Consider the following 21720-nt stretch of genomic DNA (forward strand, 5'->3'; position numbering starts at 1 on the left):
ATATCTTCAGAATGCTGAAACACACATGCTAGAAAAAGATAAATAGAAAAGGTAAATGTTACAATGATACGTTAATATTATCCATAGATCTCAAAGGACAATACCATATGTCATGACAGAATATAATTTGTTGATATTAATAAAAGATTTAAAAGTCCAGTGATTCTATGTTTCCGTAACCCAAAGCTTTTTCAAGTACAGGTTCACAGTGTGTTCTGTTTTGTGTATAATTTGTACCAGAATGTAATGCAATCAGCTTGCATTTTCTGTATGTCTCATCCAGTATTTTTTATCTATTAGAGGATATAGCCATTTTTGCAGTGAAACAATCTTCATGGTAAGCATTCCAAATTGTGATTTAAGCATACAGTACTTAATTATGGGGGTTGGCTCATAATTCACTGAAACATGAATGTTGATGGTGTGTAGGAATTGTGTAAAAAAGTACTGCCTCAAATCAATTATAAATTTCCTAAAAATATTGCAAATATGTAACATTCAAACAGATATCCCAGAATTTTGTAGTATTTCCAGGGAATGGGAAAGACGAAAGAGATTGCAAAATCCCGTATTTACATTGCTGACTGGCAAATAGAAAAAGATAAATAGAAAAGGCAAATAGAAAAGACAATCTTGGAACTTTCTATGAAACTATGGTGACTTTTCTGCTTAGGCAGTTATAGTATAGCAGATGAAGGAGCATAGAACAGGAACAACTATGTCTGTATTGTTTCTGACAACACATTGTAGCTTAGGTTCCGATAATATAAAACTGAAGAATAAGAAAGAAAGACTTCGTTATGGAACACTTTATTTATCTGGGACTCTAGGTAGTTAGATAAGCACTCCCTGGATTGCATAAACCATCACTGACATACATCCAACCTTATGGACAGAAATGGAAGAATGGCAGCAGCTGCTTTCAATATGCAGAAACAGGCAGCATTTATGTTTGCACAGGTGCATAGTGTACAATGTGACATGTAAAACTTGTCTTAGAAAAGGGATGGAACCTTTGTATAGCCTGGAAACCATCTGTCTTACCCATCTGTGAATAGAAATATTCAGGCTAGTTCTGCAGAGAAATCCTCTAATCTCAGGCCTTTCCCAAATTCCTACTATTTTTTAAAAGGACAAATCCTTAAATTATACTAATTACTACATCAGGCAATTATCTTACATGATCCAGTCTTTCCCAATGGAAGTGCTTATTATCATATATTAAGACTAATCCCAATGTCACAAACACTTATAATTGTGATTTCTTTCATATTTATCCAAAAAAACACAGTGCACGCTGCAAATGTAAGCATCTTCAACCCTACCTTCAGTGTAGAGCAATTATTTTCCAGAGATGCTAGAATAAAGAATAAATTATTATTGATAATTACAAATAAAAAAGAAAGCCTCTGATTCCATGCAGATACAGTTTATACTTTCTTAACACATCTGGATATCACCATATATACGGAATTAAAATGGGCTTTATTTTTGATATCACTCATATTTGGGCATTTTTTTAAGTAAATAAGGATATAACAAAAATGAACACTTGTAATAATATACATAAGTTTCAGTTGTAATAGGTATATAATTGTTATCAAAGGATTAATGTTTAGATTCCCCTAAGCATCAACCATTCCGAATATGATTAAATTATACCAGACTGGTCGATAATTACAACTGGCTTCAATCTTTTCTCAATCAGTTAAATACAAAGATGAAAGTCCATTTGGACTTTCATGGGTGTATGTTTATGTTAAAACATCCTGGTATATTAAAACCAGGAAACCTTGTTAGAAGTGGAGACTCTTAACCCTGAAAATAATGTAGGTAGTTTGAAAGAAAAAATAAAAAGAAAGCAGCTAACAGCTAAATCAGTATGAAGAATTTTTCAATTCAGCGATAACCTCTTTGAAAAACTTTTCATTTCACACTTACTCTGGCATTTTTGTAAATTTTTTTTTTTCCTGGGTCATTTTAATACATTTGAAACTGTTATATATCCAAATTGGACTGCAACCAAATCAGTGAAGGTAAGACAAGCTAACTCTTTCTATTTAATCTCACAAACTACAACATAACAAATTTCCTCTTCTAACCCCAATTCTATAATTGTTTCCCTCTTTTCTCTTAGCCAGGTGCTAGACAATATATATCCCTTCCTTGTGCCTAAACCTGCTTCCAACTCTGGGAATGAAGAGGTTGAAGGGCTATAAAATTTGCCCAAGAAAAGTGTTTTCTTTGTCAATCACATCCATAGATTACTTACTTCCCCACAACTCAGATTCACTGTGATGCTCTTGGGGGGGGGGTGAATCTCCAATGCTGTTAGTAAAGGGACCATTTTAATAAATCCTTATAAGACTCCTGACAATTTCCTTGGTGGTCTTGCGGTGTTTTTTTTTTTAATTTTCCGCACAGCAGCATAGCCAGCAACAAAGTCTTTAATCATTTATTCAATAAAATTATTAATTGACTGATTTACTTGTATGCTACCCATTCCCACAGGCTCTAGACAGTTCACAATACAAACATATAAACACTATCCTAGAAATGCCCAAATGCATTTAAGTAAGGAAAAACATCAAAAAATACATGCATTTGCAACCTCACCTTCAAATCACGGGTTACTTTCCTTCTGTACAAGACTGAACAGGTAAATCTTCAAAGTTTTCCTGAAGCCTATGAGACATGACGCTGACTGAATTTCTACTAGGAGGGAGCTATAAAGGGTGAGGACAGCTACTGAAAATGTATGCTTCCAGGGCTCCATCAAGTGATTAGAAATGAGATCTGGAGGTGATTGACCCTATTTGATCTTATTGGATAGGCAGATAAATACAGGAGAAAGTGATCCCTAAATAAACAGTCATTCATGATCTTAAACATGACAATCAACACCTTGAATCATATCAGAAGCTAACTGATAACAAGTACAGTTTCCAAAGCAGTGGATTACATTGCTTGGGACTTTTCATTCTGCAACCACTGTAATTTCCTCATGTTCCTCAAGGCAGCTCCATGTAGCTTGCATTGCACATGGGAAATGAATTAGGGCATGGGTGACTACCGTGTTTTCCCAAAAATAAGACCTTGTCTTATATTTTTTTGAACTCTGAAATAAGCGCTTGGCCTTATTGCCATGCACTCAAAATCACGATTGGGCTTATTATCAGTCTTATTTTGGGGGAAACAGGGTATGAACAGGACTTTGTAGTCCAGGAAGGGTAACAATTGGTGCACAAGATGTAACTATGTAAAATCCCTCCTGGCTACTCTTACTATCTGCATTTCAAGCAGGATCTGTGAGTCTAGGAGACCTCCCAAATTGTAGACTACCTCTGAAGAGGGAACTATAAGTCTTCAATTTCTGGGATGGAATTTCCCAGACATTGTTAGACTCCCAAATTCCCCAATCACTTCATCTTGGAAAGATTCAATTCCTTGACTTGTGATGTTACTCCAGACAGCATTCACTCTTCCTTATTAATTACATAGGATTCAGATGTTTTTAGTGGGAAAAAAGTTTACTAAAAGAAAACAATACATAACATTTAAACAGAAAGAGAATTAATACAGGTAGTCCTCATCTTACAACTGTTCATTTAGTGACCATTCAAAGTTACAATGGCATTGAAAAAAGTGACTTATGACCATGTTTCACACTTATGACCATTGCAGCATCCCCATGGTGATGTGATTTACACTCAGATGCTTGACAACTGGTTCATATTTATGATGGGTGCAGTGTCCTGTGCTCATGTGATCACCTTTTGTGACCTTCTAACAAGCAAAGTCAATGGGAAAGCCAGATTCATTTAACAATGGTGTTACTAATATAACTATTCCAGTGATTCCACTTAATAAATGTGGCAAGAAAAGTCGTAAAATGGAGCAAAACTCACTTAACGAATCTCTCACTTAGCAACATAAATTTAGGGCTTAATTGTGGTCATAAGTTGAGAGTTATAGAGTAACTCTCCTGTATAGAGTTCTAAACAATGCAGTAGGAAAGAAAAAAGAACAAGCAAAATAAGGAAGGATAACCAAGAAAAGATATTTTCAGAAATTTGAGAAACATATTTACCTGGGAATCAACTCTACAGAATTCTGTGAGATTTACAGTTGAGAATATGTGCAGAAGTGGGTTGTTGTTGATGAAGATGTTATCCATTCAGCCATGTCCAATTCGTGGCAATTCTATGGGCCAGGTCTATCCATGTCATCTGATCTTGAACTACTTCTTTGAATTATTCTATGCTCTGGCTGGTGTCACCTGTGATAGTAATGGCTTATAAATACTCAAAATGAAAGGAAGAAAAAGCACATGGGAAAAATGAAGCAAATACCGAGAGAGGCAAAAATTGTATGAAGAAGAGAAAGAAAGAACAAGAGATGGCAAGTTCTGCATTTCTGGCAATGGCTCATCTTGCTTCTGTAAACAGAAGAAAAATGTACCAGGCACCTGGCAAGTGGGACAACTGGGTTGGGCAGGGAGGAGTGGCAATAGACATGGATGAGCAGAGATTTTAATAATTAGTTGACTCAACATTCATATTTACTGGTTGGATTTAACATAGTAAAGTAAATAATACTCATTGCTTTACTAATAAACCAGTTTCTTCACTAAAACATTAAACCATGATTTACCAAGCAATTGAATAGGCTACACAGCATACTAAACCAAAACTAAGTAAACCATAAATAAACAAAGGGGGAGAAATCAATGTCTTGTTAACCTGCAACAATGTGTATTTGTCTCCAGATGGCATTACCACTTTGTGCTCATATGTTAAGTGCAATGTCTTTCCATGTTGACAAGTCAAATTATTCTTTATACCAACAACAGTTTTAACCAATATCAGAGATGCAAGACTCAACTTGAGGTTCACCCCAGGCTTTGAATGGCACATCAAAGTTCACACACTGAGTGGGTGGAGACATTAGAAAAACTTCAAAGTCTGAAAAGAATGCCTCAACATCTGCAAAACTCAATGTAACAATTGCCCCTTAACTCCCTCAATTTTTAAAAATGCAAAAGGACCACTGAATTTTGGGCCCAGATATTTTGAGAAAGCTGTGGAGTCACCAAGGGATGCTGGTGGGTAGGCATATTTTCTTGCTTGCATTTCAGTTTTGGTCACTTAAACTGAGATATACGTAAATTACTCAATTAACATTCAAAGACTTCTGGTAGAGTTTTTAGCACAAGTAGGCAAATCAGTAGGAAATGCAACTAGCTGTGGACCAACTGATGAATAATGGCAGTACTTTGTGGTAGGAGTTGTTGACCTAAGCCTTTTTCTTAAGAACATAAGATTTCTTTCCATTTTTTCTCTAACATGTTCAGTTAACAGTCTCCTCTCCTCATCTCCCTTCCCTTCCTATCAATTAGACAATTCCTCTTACACGCAGGTTCCCCCTCCCTTTTCCATCCTCTTGCTGGGAAGAGAAGAGGAAGTAGACAGTTGTGTATGTGTACACTTGGGTGAGCCTATTTGTAGAATGGATTGAGTGTGAAAGAGACAGTGGCATCTACAGGAAATGTTCAAAAAAAGTTAAGATGGTAGCCATAAGGTTGCCATAAAAGCAGACACCCGAGAAAGAAAGATTAACTGGTATATTTTGATGGGAATCAGTTACTGGGATAGCCAACATCCCTCATCTTACACATGGCTAATTATATTTATTTTAATCAGCTGTTGTTTAATATTAGTGGGCAGTTATCCAGGTCCTGTTCTTTTTTACATTGCTCATACAGTTGTTGTGAAAAGAATTAAAAATAAACATTTCATATAAACATATACTTAAATGCATGCAAATGTATTGGGGGGTGTGCAACCAAGAATTGGTTGCATCTGGAGTATGTAATCCTAGAGTGCAAGACCACTCTTCCTTTGGCAAGGGAATATAATGCAGCTATAATGCAGTAAGATTGATTTAACTCTCACTTCTTGGTATCAAGAGAGGTATGTAATAAAATTAACGAATTTGAAACATTTGCAGTCATAAAAGTCAGATCCTGTATTGCACTGTGAAGCACAAACCTTAGGTAAATCCTAGATTTATACAATGCCAGGAAAAGAATCTGTGAATGGATGAGTTCTGGCTAGCATATTAGAATACATTTCTAAGGGGTAATCCTTTTGTTATTTTCCATTACGTTTAACAATGTTACATCTGACACCTAAAGGATGAACCAATTTATTATTGTATAACATTTTGTGAATTATAGAATGCTTTGTCATATAATCCCCATGAAGTGGAATAAATTAAAGCTTTTGCAAAAAATTCTGTTAGATTTTATAGCGTTATAAACCTATTTATTCATTAACATAAATTAACAGTAGTACAGCAAAATGCTTTCACAGATCAAGCTTTTTTAAAACCTTGCTATCACTTCTATCGCCCCTTGGGGTTTATATATTTATAATGCAATGGCCCTTAGCTAAAAAAAAGAACAATTCTAGCTAACATTTCTACAGGCAGTTTGCAAGGCAAATTAAATTCATGTTCTTCCTTTTGCTTGAATGTTCTGTAATGCATTTACAAAGCCTATTAATAGTAATGTACATTTAAAATGCAATTTTCTAGTTTTTCTTTAGCATGAAAGAGAACACATTGCAGTGTGTCCAAAAGCCTAAGTAAGCACTTAACAGGGAAAAAGCGAGGAGTCATAATTCCATACTTTCAATAGTCTGGTAAAATCTATTGTTAGCAGAATTATTCCAGAAGATTTTTCAGGAAAAACTCAAACATAGATGCACATTACAGTACACTAATTAGTGTGCAGCCTGTTAATGAGACAAATTGAAAAAAGGTTTGAATTTTACAATATACTCACTTGGTGCTGCAAGCTGCACTTCCTACATGGAGACCTCAGGCCAACAAATAGTATTTTTGTTTTTCAAAAAGGAAAAAAACAGATTGGGTTTAAGCAATAAAAAAGGAAACGTGTTTGAAACATACTGTATTAGAAATCATTTCCTGTAGCTGTTTGCAGATGTGACACAACCCGCAAATGCTCTGTGACTAAGTTGTTGGTTGACCATGACACATTTTGTTATTAATTTGGCAGTTGTATTCCTTTTGCATTTGAGGCCATAAAATATCTGCTCAGTTTCTATTTATAGGAAACATTTGAAAAAAACCAGGTCCCAACTCATGTAGGGCTTTGTAAGTGATCACACCAGTGGTGGGTTGCCTTGGTTCGGACCGGTTTGCAAGAATCCGTAGTAAAACCGGCGGGAGGCTCCGCCCACTGACCCGGATGTCATCAGGAAGCTTCTGTGCAGCCCCGTTGCGAACCGGTAGTAAAGGTAAGTAGAACCCACCCCTGGATCACATGTATCTTTATGTGCAATTGGAAATGAACTAGCTACCAATGCAAGTTCCACACTATTAATCTTGACATCTTGTTAGGTTCTGTCTAATTGACCTCAAACACTGAATGACTTGAAGTGATTCTGCAAACTGTAGTGTTAAAAGCTCACAATGGGCTGCCAGTGGCTCTTCTGACTCATCCTCGCCTAAATGATGCAGGGTTAAAAGGGTTGACAGAGGACCGTGTGCAGATACAGTAATTGATGTAACTATGCATCACAGAATATTATAGTCTAGCATTCTCTGCAAAATTCAAAGATAGGAGGGAATTTCATAATGAAGAGGCCATCACTTATAGAATGTTTTCTAGAGAAACCAGGGCTTACCATGAGACCTAAAAGTATGAGCAACAGCCCTTGCTTTCAGTAATTAACATCAGCAAGAGGTTTCTTCAACAGTCGTGTTTTGACTTGGTTGTGCCATTAGATATTTTTTCAGAGTCATTTATAGTGTTTTTCTTTTACTTTTTTACAGATTGTATTTAAAATTAGAGGTTATTATTATTTCTTATATTTTTGCAGTATACATGCAAATACTCAGGTAAGATTCAAATTAATAAAGTCACAATCATTGATTTTATACAGTACGTATGTACATACGTACCCATTACAGTACATTATGTAAAGTGTAGATTGTAAGTAAAAATGATAAGTCAAAGAAATTAATGGTATGATTTTTTTAAAAAAAACTAATCTGGTGTATGCCCAAACCAGTCACTATATCACTCCATACATGTCAGCAAACCATTTTTACTTCTATCATGTACATATACCACTTCATACGCTGCCTTTTGTTCATAAAATCCCCACTTCTCTCTTTTTGAGGAACTAAATTGCTCCATCCAATCATAACTTTCTTGTCCTTCCTCTTAACCCATTCACTCTTCCTTTGTTGTTTGCTGTTTTATTTGTTTTGCAATTGGATCCTAATTCATTTTCTCTATATGACCAAACCATCTGCTTACTCCCATTCATATTCAATCTGTATTCATTCAACACCCATTCATTCTTGATCTTTTTTTTTTAACCATATACTCTTTTGAAGTACTGAATATGTAAGTTCATAAACTTGGTCTAATTTTGCTCTAAATCACACATCCAGCCATTTTTTATACATAGGCTAAATTTCAGATCATGTTTATTTATTTTGAATGTAAAAAAAATTAATGAAAAGCTCTTAATGAATATTACTGCATCATGAATGCCTATGTAGTGATTCAGACTTCAGTCACTTTTGAGCTACCACAATACTTTTGCTGTGTTCCTGGATTCAGTAATCCAAAGGCTTCTAAACAAACTGCTCCAAATGCTATCACTCTCAAAACATTGTGGTTATTTCATCACCCATGCTCCCTTAAAGGTAGATTTCTGTGTTAAGAATATAATATTTTTTAAATGTTTATTGATACATGATTCCAAGTCAATATACACTGCTTTCTGTAAATGTGGCTCACATAACATTCCATGGAATATATGCAAAATTTATGGCATTCAGAAGTTACATCACCTAATAATGGTAAAGATTGAATTTGAGCAAATCTGAAGGATTACGAATTCCCTTAACTTGCTATGACGAATAGAACTGAGCTGCCAAATCTGCATAATCTTTAGAAGGCTAGAAAGAAATTTCTTTATCTCTTTGTTGCCATGTAGTGGCCATCTACATGTTTGCAGCCCTGATTTGGTAGCCCTAATGTAGTTCCTAGCTAATAAAGTCTGTTTGCCACATGAATACAAATCAGTAACTCTTCAAACAATTTTAGCAATATTGAGAGAAGAGCAACAAAGATGATTAGGGGACTGGAGGCTAAAACATATGAAGAACGGTTGCAGGAACTGGGTATGTCTAGTTTAATGAAAAGAAGGACTAGTGGAGACATGATAGCAGTGTTCCAATATCTCAGGAGCTGCAACAAAGAAGAGGGAATAACAGAGTTGGAGGGGATCTTGGAGGTCTTCTAATCCAACCCCCTGCTTTGACAGGAAACCCTATACCACTTCAGACAAATGGTTATCCAACATCTTCTTAAAAACTTCCAGTGTTGGAACATTCACAACTTCTGGAGGCAAGTTATTCCACTGATTAATTGTTCTAACTGTCAGGAAATTTCTCCTTAGTTCTAAGTTGCTTCTCTCCTTGATTAGTTTCCACCAATTGCTTCTTGTCCTACCCTCAGATCAGTGGTGGGTTGCTACCAGTTCGCCCCGGATTGGTCGAACAGGTAGTGGTGGTGGGAGGCTCCGCCCACTTACCCGGACATCTCTGCAGATGCGCAGAAGTGTTGCACGTGCACGCGAGTGCCCACGAGCAAACCACTAGCAGCTGAAATTGAAACCCACTACTGCATCAGGTGCTTTGGAGAATAGCTTGATTCTATTCTATTCTATTTCCTTATGCTTGCTTTCTTAAGGTATATATATTATTTCAGTATTTGCAAAACACAAAGATTTCATTCATTTTTAAAAAGACTTATGTGAACTTTTTGCTGAAAGAAGAAAAGTCTGAACTGATAACTTACAGATTTATGTATTAGAAACAGCTACAGAGGGAAAAGTAAGGTGTCAATTACTTGATAGAAAGAAGGACAGGAGTCAAAGTTCTGTTTTTTTTTATTCTTTATTCTTTTCTTTTTTTCTTATTCCTTTTTTTTCTATACTTTTATTGTAATGTACATTTTTAATTAAAATATTAAAAAGCATTAGCAATCTGGTTTTTAAATTTTAGTTTTATTTATTAAATTTAAGTAACATTAAAATTACATAGTAGTTTGTGTTCATGTTGCTATTTAGAATTGCATTTCTATTTGCATCTCATTCAGAATCACTTGCACTACTCTAATATATTTATATACATGAAAGTAGAAATATCTAGGTTCCATAAACAGTCATGTTAAGGTTACTTCTCTGTGTCAACCTATGGCCACTTCCCAATTCTACTTTTGAGAACATTTATTTTTTATACTGGAAATAACACAGCAAAGATATTCATGCGTGGCATTCAAAAAATATTTGTATGGGGGAGGAGGATGTATAAAAATAAGATTCTTCTATTCTAGTAACAACAATTTATGATTTAGTAAATTACTATTAATACAAAGGAAGACAGAGATAATTTTTGAGAATGAATTTGAACCAAAATAAAAAGAAATCAAATAGATGAGATAAATAATATACAGTCCTGCCGTTTTCAGTGTCAACATTTTCTAATCCTCTTATCAGCGAAGTTAATAGCATAGATAAGAGATACGATTATGCACTATATTTAATTCAGAAACAAGGATCAAATTGCTATTAAAGGTGGAATATCACATTATTAATAAACAGAAGTACTATAATATAAACCACAATTAAGACATTTGAGGTACCGTATTTATTTTAGTAACCGAACAGCAAATAGAAAAATTCTGCATTAATAGCATCATTTTGCATTAGTAAAAACATATATGGCGCTTTAAAAGAATGAGCCTTTTTAACTTAGGGAAAGTGAAATTTATTTATTTATTTATTTATTTATTTATTTATTTATTTATTTATTTATTTATTTATTTATTGGTTCGATTTATATGCCACCCTTCTCCAGAGATTCAGGGCGGCTTACAATGCGTTAAGCAATAGCCTTCATACTTTTGTATATTTATACAAAGTCAGCTTATTGCCCCCACAATCCGGGTCCTCATTTTACCTACCTCGAAAGGATGGAAGGCTGAGTCAACCTTGAGCCTGGTGAGATTTGAACTTGCAGTAATTGCAGGCAGCTGGTGCTACTTAACAGCACTTCAGTCTGCTGCGCCACCAAGGCTCTTTCAACATACCATATTTATTCTAAGACTTTATTATGAATAGTAGGAGAAGAATGCGTCTAACTGGAAAATTTAAAAGACTCTGAATGTGTATGTATTATTTTCTTTCCATAATAAACAATGTTTTCAAGAAAGGACTGAAATGGGTTTGCAGAAACTGATTGTGATTTTTATTTCCCACATTCTTCTTCATCCCTCAGTAGGAATCCTTAGGAATACACACATTGCACATTAAATTTATAGAAAAGTCAGAAACAACATGATTGTTTTACTTCAAAAACTAATATACTGGAATTTTGCAATTCTTAAGAGAATGTCCCAAAGTTTCACTTCTCAAAGGTCTTCAAGGAAAAGCAAAGGCAGGTGCCTTTTGAAAAAGCACCTTTGGGACAACCATGACCTGGATAACTGCGAATCTCCATAGACATCCTAAAGCATTATTTCTGAGAAACTTTTCCCTCATGTTTCATGAATACAGGGAAGAGAAGTATAAAGAAACACTATACATTTGCATTTTTTTCTTATGTGTTTCTGTCATTTAGAAATAAGCAAAAGGCACAGGCATTTTCTTCTTATGACATGTTTGATTTATTTCTTCTCTTTCTTTATCTCTTATTATTGTGAATTATATTATTCTGTATACTGGTAAATTTTGGACAGTGAAGTTTTTTTGCTTAAATCATTCTCCTAACAACTGGATTATAGTGGCGTTTGAAAGGTACTTATATACTGCTTGCATTCATGCACAGTGACAGCAAGAAATTGCACCATTAACACATGTATATTTGATGAGTTCATCAAATAGCTCTTGCAGTTCCGGTATCATTTTTTAAAAAATTCAATGGACTTCTTGCCAATGACTAGAGGAAGAGATGTTAGTCTTCTGCATGACATTTCAGTACCAATGATTTGTATTTTAACTCCAGTAAGTGTTTCTTTACAACAATTGATTGTGTTTTGAGAGGGCAGGAGGCCCTGTTACAGTAGAATGAATTGTACTTTGAGTGAATTAGATGTTATTCAGGTAGTATATAAACAAATGATGCTGGGAAGACACCTTTTCTGTGAGGGTATCCTTCAATCCTGCCATGCTGAAAAAATAAAACAAAAGGAAAGACTTTTAACAGAGAGGATGAATAGTGCACAATAATTAGAAGCTCCTTAAGAAGGTATACATGCTTATCAGTATTTCAGATCCCGTCATTTTCGATATATTGGAAATATATTCCATATATTGGAATAGGGATACATTAGATGAGATGAGTCTGTACCTAGCCGTTAAGAACACCTTTAATACTTATGTTGAGCTCCATTTTCTTTTGTAGCAGACCAAGAATTCTGAATATGCCAGGCAACTAAATCTATTTACTATTTTTATTTTCCCACAATGGTCTCAATATAGCATTACTGTATTTTAAGGCATAACTGAAAATTAATACAATGCAGGGATGGTATTCACTTACCTTCCCTACCGGTTCGCAAATGTGTGCGCACATGCGCAAGGCCTTCTGCGCATGCACAGAGACTTAAAAATATGGAAAAATGGGACGTCATGATGTCCTTGCGAGTGGGCGGGACATCCTGCAGTCGCCCTTACCGGTTCGCTCGAACCGGATACAACCGGCTGAATACCACCACTGCTTGGAAGACGTTTTGAAAAGTTTGATGCCATCTAAAAATAGATGCTAAATACTCAGAATATTCCAGTGCCTGCTGGTGCATGATATACACCTGCCATGCTATCCATTGCCAAAAAATAGACCCAATGACTTACAGTAGTAGGAAAACTTTTATAGGATCCTTTACAGAATCTTTGCCACAAACCTGAAGCTGGTCTTTTGGGTTGTGTTCTGTGCTAAGTAAGGAATTCCCAGTAATAATCATAGAGAATCAAATGACAACTTACCCACCAGTTGGAATCCTCTTGTCCTTCTACTATAATGATTTCTCCAGCCGTGAAAGTGAGTTCATCTTCATGATCAGCCTGACAATCATAAAGGGCTCTGACACGATGCAGACAGGATGTATTCTGCCATAAGCAAGCAGTATTAAGCTTAAGGGTATGGATACTGTATGTCACACAGAATTGCAATAGCTAATCATACAAATATAAGGCAAATAAAAAAGAAGAAATGTTCAGAACAATAGGTATCTCTGAGGTTTTAAAGATAATTTGTATATTTGTGCATGTGTATCATGCATCCATATAGCCAAGCTGACTGGAGTCAGTTTATGAAATGAAATCTCAATCAGATTGTGAAGAAGACCTAAATATGTAAGATGAGACCACCACACAATTAATTTCCTAATTGCTAAATGTTTCAGTGCACATAATCATACACTGTGGCATTTCTATTTTTTAATTGAAATATTGAACAACCAACAGTTAATTGCCCCCAAAACTTATCTGAATATGGATTCATATATATTTAGACAGTATCTAGGAGGTTTTATTTCAGAAGAAGAAAGTTACCTTAGCCCATAAATGGGTATTCTACGTAAAAATAATCTCAGGATATAAAGTTTAAGAATTTACCACGTGTCCCCTTTTTGGCAGTGGTGGAGGAATGTCATCTGATGATTCAGAAGACTGAGAAGAAGCCCAGTGATTCTCTCTTGAGTTTTGGTTTGAGGCAGCTGCAATGTAAAAAGATATGTCATTTTCATATCATTTTTGGATGATCTGAGTGATTATGCAGAATATATGTTGGTGTGTTTAATGCTGTGTAACTATTTATATCATATATGCTTCCCATACAATATAGGACACATAGTGGGTCACTTCTGAAATAGTGGATTCTTCTGAAAGGAGAAATGAAGACTTTATCCACTCCTGAGTTATAGAACCAGTATTGTTGATTGAACAATCTGATGCTCTTAACAGTTGCTGTATCATTGCTGAATTCCTGAGAAGTATAAAGATATTGTTTCCAAACAACAGAGAATAATAACTTCTTTCCATTCTTCAATGGTCAGATTCCTGCTTGTGTTCAGTTCTAGGCATATTTAAATAAAGATTGAGAGAAACTGGAGCAGGTTCAAAGAAAGGGGGGGAGGAGAGAGAGAGAGGGAGAGAGAGAAGGAGATGGAGGGAGGGAGAGGGAGAGAGAGAAGGAGAATGAGAATGAGAATCAATGAATGAATGAATGAATGAATGAATGAATGAATGAATGAATGAATGTTGGGATGTGTTAGAATGAGATCCAGAAATGGACACTTGAAGACACTTGAGTGCAAGATTAAATTTTTAGTTATCCCATTTTATGGTAGGTTTATTTGTCACAATGTAATGAACCTAATGCCAGTATCTTCAGGATAATGTACACAGTAATATAAAGCTATAACTTTACATTTTCTGGAAGGGTCAGAGCCCCCATTTATTCTTTCTCTCCAAACTTTACTGTTTGTGCCAAAAAAAAAACCCTGATACATGTTATGATGAGAAAAGGTCTAGAAATTTTGGAAAAGTTTGAGTCCATAAATTAATCCTAGTTTAAAACCAGTTTTGATGACCCAAAATTGGGCCGCTGGCAGGAGAATTACTAATCCTGAAGAAGATGGGATGGAATCCAGTCCCATGAACCTCAAATAACCACAAGCTATTTAGGATGCTGGCGCAGATGGAATGTAATAAACTCAACTGGAGAAAGCAAGGACACACTTTGTGCTGGAAGATTTATTGTGGTTTTATTCAGATATTCACGGTGGCTTACCCATTCAGACTCTATACAATAATGATTCAAAGGCATACATAATTTGAAGCCCATCCCTCTAGGGGAAAATTACATGCATCCAAACATCACAGGAAGTAGGACTACCATGTAGACTATCAACTGAAGGGCCATTAATGGATGAAGACTAAGGAGCAATTCAATAATTCTGAGCAAAACTGCTATGCTTATCCCCTCCTTTAACCTATATGAAGCAAGCATGCATCCAAGCATGCATTAGAATAGGAGGTCAATATGCTATATTCCTATTAGCCCCAATTTAGGACACAGATATCTCCCTGTTTATCCCGGTGAAACAGCAGCATGATTAATTGTACCTATCTCTGGGGAACTTATGCGAAAACTAATGAGTGCATGAAAGGGACAAGTGTATTTATAATTTGGAATCACTACTTATGTAAAACTGTAGTAGCTGGCCATTTCCTATTGACCTCTGAAGTTGATGTGCTACTGGATACATAGATTTTATTGAGAATGGACTCTTCCATCACTGAAGGAAATGACTAAGGAGAAACAGAGCAGCACTTTGTCAGGCCTGGAAGCCATCTTTTGCATTGGGCCTTCAAGCCTGCCACATTTAGTACTGTGGGAAACTGGGAGGGGGGGATTGTATTAAGCAGGGGTGATATATAGTCATAATAACATTCCTTTCTCAGAGAGTCAAGGTCATCTTGCCCTGCACCTGGAGGAGTGTGACTGGGAGGCTCTACAGTTGGGATGGTGCTTTGATTGGATCATGTGATGGACATGTGGGTGCTGGGCAGAGACCTGGACTTTCCTTTGGGTGGGGAAAACCTGGAAGCTTTCAGATTAGAGGTTTTCCCAGATGTGCCAATATGATATCTCTAATAAAATGGAACTTTGAGGAACTTCAAGCATCGGAGTCTTCTTTCATTGGGGGTGTTACTTGGAACCCTGACACACTTTTCAGTATCTTTAGAGATTTCACAAAGAAGAAAACAGTCTGTTCTTCTTAAATGCCAGAACTTGGAATAGTGATTTTGCTTAAGACAAATTTTGTCTGAATGTGATGAAAAATGTCCAATTCGATAGCCAAACTATCTGTTTACCCAGACTCCACTGAACACACTCGAGAATAACTGTGCAGCCATTTGCCAAGATTACTTTAATTTGGATTATTGTATAGAGCATGAGTTCAACTTCATAGCCAAAATGGCTTCTCTCCAATCTATAGAGCCATAATAGTATACTATAAAAGGTGTCACTTCCATCACAGATTAGGGTAGGCAACCTTTGTTATCCTCTAGACCAGTGTTTTTCATTCTTGGCAATTTTATGTGGATCAATTGCCAGAACTCCCAGCTGAAGTCCACATGTCTTAAAGTTGCTAAGGTTAAGAAATATAGCTGTACACCATAAACTCAGTGTCCTCATAGCTGATGGGCCTCAAGAGATATTATAGTGATTATTTTGCTTTTATTGTTCTGGAATTGCTAATTTTAAAGGTGGGAGTGACATCACAAAAGAAATCAAAAGTGTTTATTATGACTGAACAGAAGTCAGATTTGAAGTGCAAAATGTGTTTTGGAAGGATCTGTATGTAGCATCTATCAAAATACTTTAAAGCAGTTAGGAATAACTTGGTATGGCAGTAACCACTTTATCCCAGGGGGAAAAAGTTATTTGAAGTGTTCCACCTGTAACTACTCAATATCCAAATTAGAGATTTTGATCAAAGTTAGCTATCAAATAAATAATTTATAACATTATTAATTTAGGATAAACTGTGAAGTAGGTGACTTTCTGTGTTTAAATAATTCGATAAATATTTCTGAATTTGTATGGGAAAACTTTTCCCTATTAATTTCTACATTTTATCCATGCAAAGTTTATAGCACTCATATAATTGCACTTTCTGTAGCACTACTTTCCATAATGATAAAACTTGAAAAAGTATTTTTTTCCCATCTTCCTCCCCTGCCCAACTATTGTAGGCAGTTATGTAGGTTGACTTTCTTCACAACTGGAATGCCTCCCTGAAGAAAGAGATATCAATTCTCACTTACAAATGAATAGTATATTTAAAAGAAATTATCTTACCTTGCTGCCAGAAATCTTCAGAGAGTTCAGATGGCTGAGAACTGAGGAAAATAATGCAGGTGGAAATGAAGAGGGAGAGGAAAATTATATGCACGCACGCACGCACGCACGTATATATATATATATATATATATATATATATATATATATATATATATATACATACATACATACATACATACATACATACATACTGTATGTATGTGTATGTAATGCACATATATGTATATAGAGATGAATAATCCTCTACTTGTTACTTGCTACTGGACATTAGACATGTCTAAACAATAACCTCTATGTAGATATTCCCAGTGTAATGCAAAGTAGCTTAAATTTGCATTCACAAAATACCCTTAAGAGATTTCCACAGTCCCAGCTATTCCCAACTGCTGGCTGATAAAGAAAAAAAGAACAGTGATAATGATTATTTTGGCCAGAGTAGGTTTTATATTCCTATTACCAACCACCTCATATGCAATCAACGTAAGAACCTCTTAGATGCTATTCAGAACCAGGAAGTACCCTCAGAGTAAACCCAGCTTCAGACAGGTAGCATTTTTATTCAGTTCTTCATATTATGTGTACACAATTACCTCAAACTCCTAGGAGAAGCTCCTTCTGGAGAGCAGCGCCTTGGAAGTGAGAAAGATCTAGAATCTAATCAAACAGAATCGAAGCTATTTTTCTCTGTTATGAAGCAAACGTCATCTAATGAGTTAGAAACATAGTAGTAAAACCAGTATCAAAAGCATAATGGATCAGTTATCTGAATCAGTATAAAACTACTTCATATATCTCTTTATTTTAGGCATTCCCTGTTGCACAACAGTAAATTTTCCAGTTGTGGTTCAGTAGCCTCTCTTACCATCAGAAGGACTGTGATTCAGTGGCGTAGAGGGGAGAGGCTCTGAAGAGGTCCGCTTATGCCTAATGATCAGAGGTGGAGGCACAGCTCTTTTAGTTGCTGTATCTACAGGATAGACAGAGTTGCTGGTTGGGGGTAATGGTGGAGGGAAGCTGGGGGCTGAGAAAGAAATTCAATTACAGAAATCTTAATAAACTGTGAGAAGCAAATAAGGAGAATAGATTAATCATATCCTCAGATTCATCTACTGTATTTATATTAAAGCATAAGTGTATTTGTTTTACACAGATTGCATTAAATATTAAAATAGATTAGCACTTTTACTAAAATTAACATTTAAAAAAATGATACAATTCCAAGACTAATATACAAAGGTGTACCAAAAACACTGTCTGACCTCTGGGTGCATTGCGTGGCGGCAGTGGAGGGCCTGAACAGGCATAAGAGGGAGGAGATGCTTTTTCAGCAGATCTAGAGGCATGTGGTGTAGCATATAAATCATGGGATTTGTTCTGGGATGCTGGGCTGGTTCCTCTGAAAAAGTCAGCTGGATTCTTCCATGACTGAGAGGCTGGCCCAGGAAGATTGTAGCAGCTTTGTGGGCGATGAAAGTGATCTTTTTTCACCAAATAGGGCTGAAACATACAAGTAGACTACATTACTGGAAAAGTGAAGTTAAAGATAGTCTTCTTTATATTCATATATTTGTATCAGTTGAGGTGGCACAATGGTTAGAATGCAGTACTGCAGGCTACTTCTGCTGACTGCTGGCTGCCAGAAGTTTGGCAGTTTGAATCTCACCAGGCTCAAGGTTGACTCAGCCTTCCATCCTTCCGAGGTGGGTAAAATGAGGACCCAGATTGTTGGGGGCAATATGCTGACTCTGTAAACCGCTTAGAGAGGGCTGTAAAAGCCCTATGAAGTGATATATAAGTAAGTGCTATTGCTACTGCTATCCTATTTGGGACCATTATGTTAGGAAAAACATCCTCTTTAAAATGGTGGCCTTAAATATATAGTAACAGGGAGCACAACTTTTGGATGAAAATCTGTGAGTGGCCACTTAACCACCAAATGAAATGTGCTCAAGGCCCCTGATATTCAATGCCATAAACATAGTCTAAGAAATTAGGCAGGCCCTCACTGATTTTATAATTCAGTGACTGTGATAAATAGCTATGTAGTTTTCATGGAATTGGTATCAGAATATATATCCAATAAAAACCTGTTAATAAGGTGCCAAATCTATACCATACCAATTAAATAATAATTAATACTTACACATTTCAGCCTGACCAGAAGTGATGAGATCTTACCTTTTCATCCAATTCATCATCACTTTCAAATATCTCCTCTTGGCCTGGTTGCCACTCATATTCAACATGGGCCCGCATATTGAACTGATTATTTTCAGCCTTCAGTAGCTGGAAGATACAGAACACCCCATCTCTGCTCATGATCATTTTATGCGGGGAAAGTTCCTAGTATTTCTAACCTCATTGGACTAACAGCTGTTTTCTTTGGTGTTTGGGACTTTCAGTGGAAATTAGGAAGTCACAGGAAAAAAAAGGGAAGGAATATTCAGATATGTAATCACACTACTATAAAATACTGTGCTATGAACTCAGAGTAATCTTACATAGAACAATTGTTCTGCTTTTACTCAGTTTTAATTCAGTTCAGTGGAAGAGAAGGTGTGTAGACATTTCAAAGAAGAAATTCACAGAAATTCTCAAGGTGATTTTTATTTTGCATTTGTTAGATAAAATATGGTCAAAGGATATAAGTGAATACCCTTTCAATCATCTATCAGTGGTGCAGCCTTCCTTCCTTCCTCTTCTATTCAGTCCCAAAGGCAGACATCATAAGTGAACTCCTTCCACTGAGCTTTTTCAGACGATATGGGCAGACAGAAAACTATAGCTGTATTCCTAGCAGAAGCATTTTCTATCATTTCCAGCTCACTAGTGGGATTCAAATCCCGTTGCTACCGGTTCGCTCGTGGGTACTCGTGCACTTGCGACACTTCTGCGCATACGCAGATGTCTGGGCGGGCGGAGCCTCCCGCCGCCACCGCTACCGGTTTGTCCAATCCGGGGCGAACCGGTAGCAATCCACCACTGTTCCAGCTCCATTGCTTAGGCCAGTGTTTCGCAGCCTCAGCAACTTTAAGATATGTGGATGTTAACTCCCACAATTCTCTAATGCCTGGGGGATTCAGAGAGTTGAAATCCATACATTTTAAAGTTGGTGAGGTTGAGAAACTCTGGCGTAGGCAATATCAACCTTGTGGCACTCCAGAGACATGCTTTCTCCATTGCCCTTTTACGACAGAATCCCCTCATAATTGATTGACTCTGAATCTGCCTGTCTTTCAAAATACATTGAAGATTTGGCTTTTTCCCCAGACATTGAGTTTGGGCATGTTTAAAAATAATTCTCAAATACTCAAAACTAAACTAAACCAAAACAAAAACTGAAAAATCTCACAGGAAAAAATAGTCCTTGAAATCACAAGACCAACTTCAGCACAAATGAATTCAGGGCTGAGGACTGAATACTTTGAGATTTCAACTACATTATTTCTGATCTATGAAAATCTACCTATTATAGCTGATTTTAAAAAATGGGGAGTGGGAGCTGCATCTGATATTGGACTTGTATCTAAACCATGGCATTTCAGTCCTTTGCTTAATTTTATGAATAAAATTATGACATGTAAGAATGCATTTCATGGTTTGCCTGTGATTAAGAAATCTTAATAGAGATTCCTTCATGCCTGAAGTTACCAGATGCCTAGCAAGAGGAGGATCTGTCCTCTTTTTGTCTTTATGTTCTTTGTCCTTCATATATTTTTGTGTGTGTCTCTATGTGAATACATGTCTAACTTTTCACTAATTCAAAAGAAAATAGAAACACATTCTCTAGATTTTTGTTTGCAAGCGAGTAGAATCTGTTACTCTATCCTCTTTATATAATGATCATGCACATAAATCATACAAAAACAAAAACATTTTAATATATTGAATCATAATTCAATCAGTTGTGATTATGATTCAATATATTTCAGCTTTTATTTTTACTTAACAAGATTCTGCTCTTAATAAATTTACAATTAAGCGCTATGCTAAATAAAACTGAACACCTATCAGAGAAGAGATAATGATAAAAGCTGCAGAAAAAAAGGCACGTATACAGCAGAACTATAATAGTTTCAACATACTTTGCATTTTGAAAACATGCTGCCTATTGCTATGTCTGGAGCACATTATCCAGACACCTCTTGTCAAGGCCTTAGGATGATGTTAGATATTTGTGTTAAACCTGCTGTTGCTTACCAGATCTTCACATGTAGTGTGATTCAGTAGCCTAGCAATATCAAGGGCTTTCTCTCCAGCTTCATTAGCTGTGGGAAAATATCATATGTCATTTGAAGATTGTGGCTATATGGATGTATTGATATTTCCAGTTTGAAACTGTTTTTTTTTTAACAAAGGGTTGTTAGAAACTGTGATTTTTTTAGCATGGCTCAAATATTACTTTTTTACCATCATCTATATGCAAAGCAAGAACAGCAGCGCAACACTGCAGGTAGGTCAATATGGAAGCCACAGCCATGCAATCAAAGCCCTGCCCATTTTCCCATGCATTATGCTCACAAAAAGGGGCTTCAATCACATGGATGTGGCCCCCATATTAAGTTTTTGACCCGCTCCCTGGAGAGTTCCCTGAAAAAGAGAGAGATTGCAAAAGACAGGAAAACAATATATCAAACACTGCTGCAATGCTGTGACAATTGCCTCATCTAGAGCCTCTGCGAAAAGCATTTTGAAAAAGATTTTCTACTCTGGATTAAGCAGGTAATGTAGGAGAAATCA

General features: G+C 36.2%; 1 protein-coding gene across 1 annotated transcript in view; it reads right to left on the bottom strand.

The window, feature by feature from the left end:
* Positions 1 to 10093: 10093 nt before the first annotated feature.
* LOC139314335 (arf-GAP with SH3 domain, ANK repeat and PH domain-containing protein 1-like) overlaps positions 10094 to 21720 on the bottom strand; it is a 40914-nt gene continuing 29287 nt past the window's right edge. The window contains exons 20-28 of the mRNA XM_070939928.1: positions 21181 to 21248; positions 19159 to 19266; positions 18240 to 18477; positions 17843 to 18001; positions 17571 to 17634; positions 16978 to 17018; positions 13722 to 13822; positions 13092 to 13214; positions 10094 to 12276 (exon numbers count right to left, since the gene is read on the bottom strand). Coding sequence (XP_070796029.1) covers positions 12202 to 12276; positions 13092 to 13214; positions 13722 to 13822; positions 16978 to 17018; positions 17571 to 17634; positions 17843 to 18001; positions 18240 to 18477; positions 19159 to 19266; positions 21181 to 21248 — 977 coding nt within the window. The 3' untranslated portion in view covers positions 10094 to 12201. The remainder of the gene's footprint in view (positions 12277 to 13091; positions 13215 to 13721; positions 13823 to 16977; positions 17019 to 17570; positions 17635 to 17842; positions 18002 to 18239; positions 18478 to 19158; positions 19267 to 21180; positions 21249 to 21720) is intronic.

This window comes from Pituophis catenifer, unplaced genomic scaffold, assembly GCF_029215685.1.
Source record: "Pituophis catenifer annectens isolate HBS135680 unplaced genomic scaffold, rPitCat1.0.hap2 SCAF_3, whole genome shotgun sequence".
NCBI classification, from domain to species: domain Eukaryota; kingdom Metazoa; phylum Chordata; class Lepidosauria; order Squamata; family Colubridae; genus Pituophis; species Pituophis catenifer.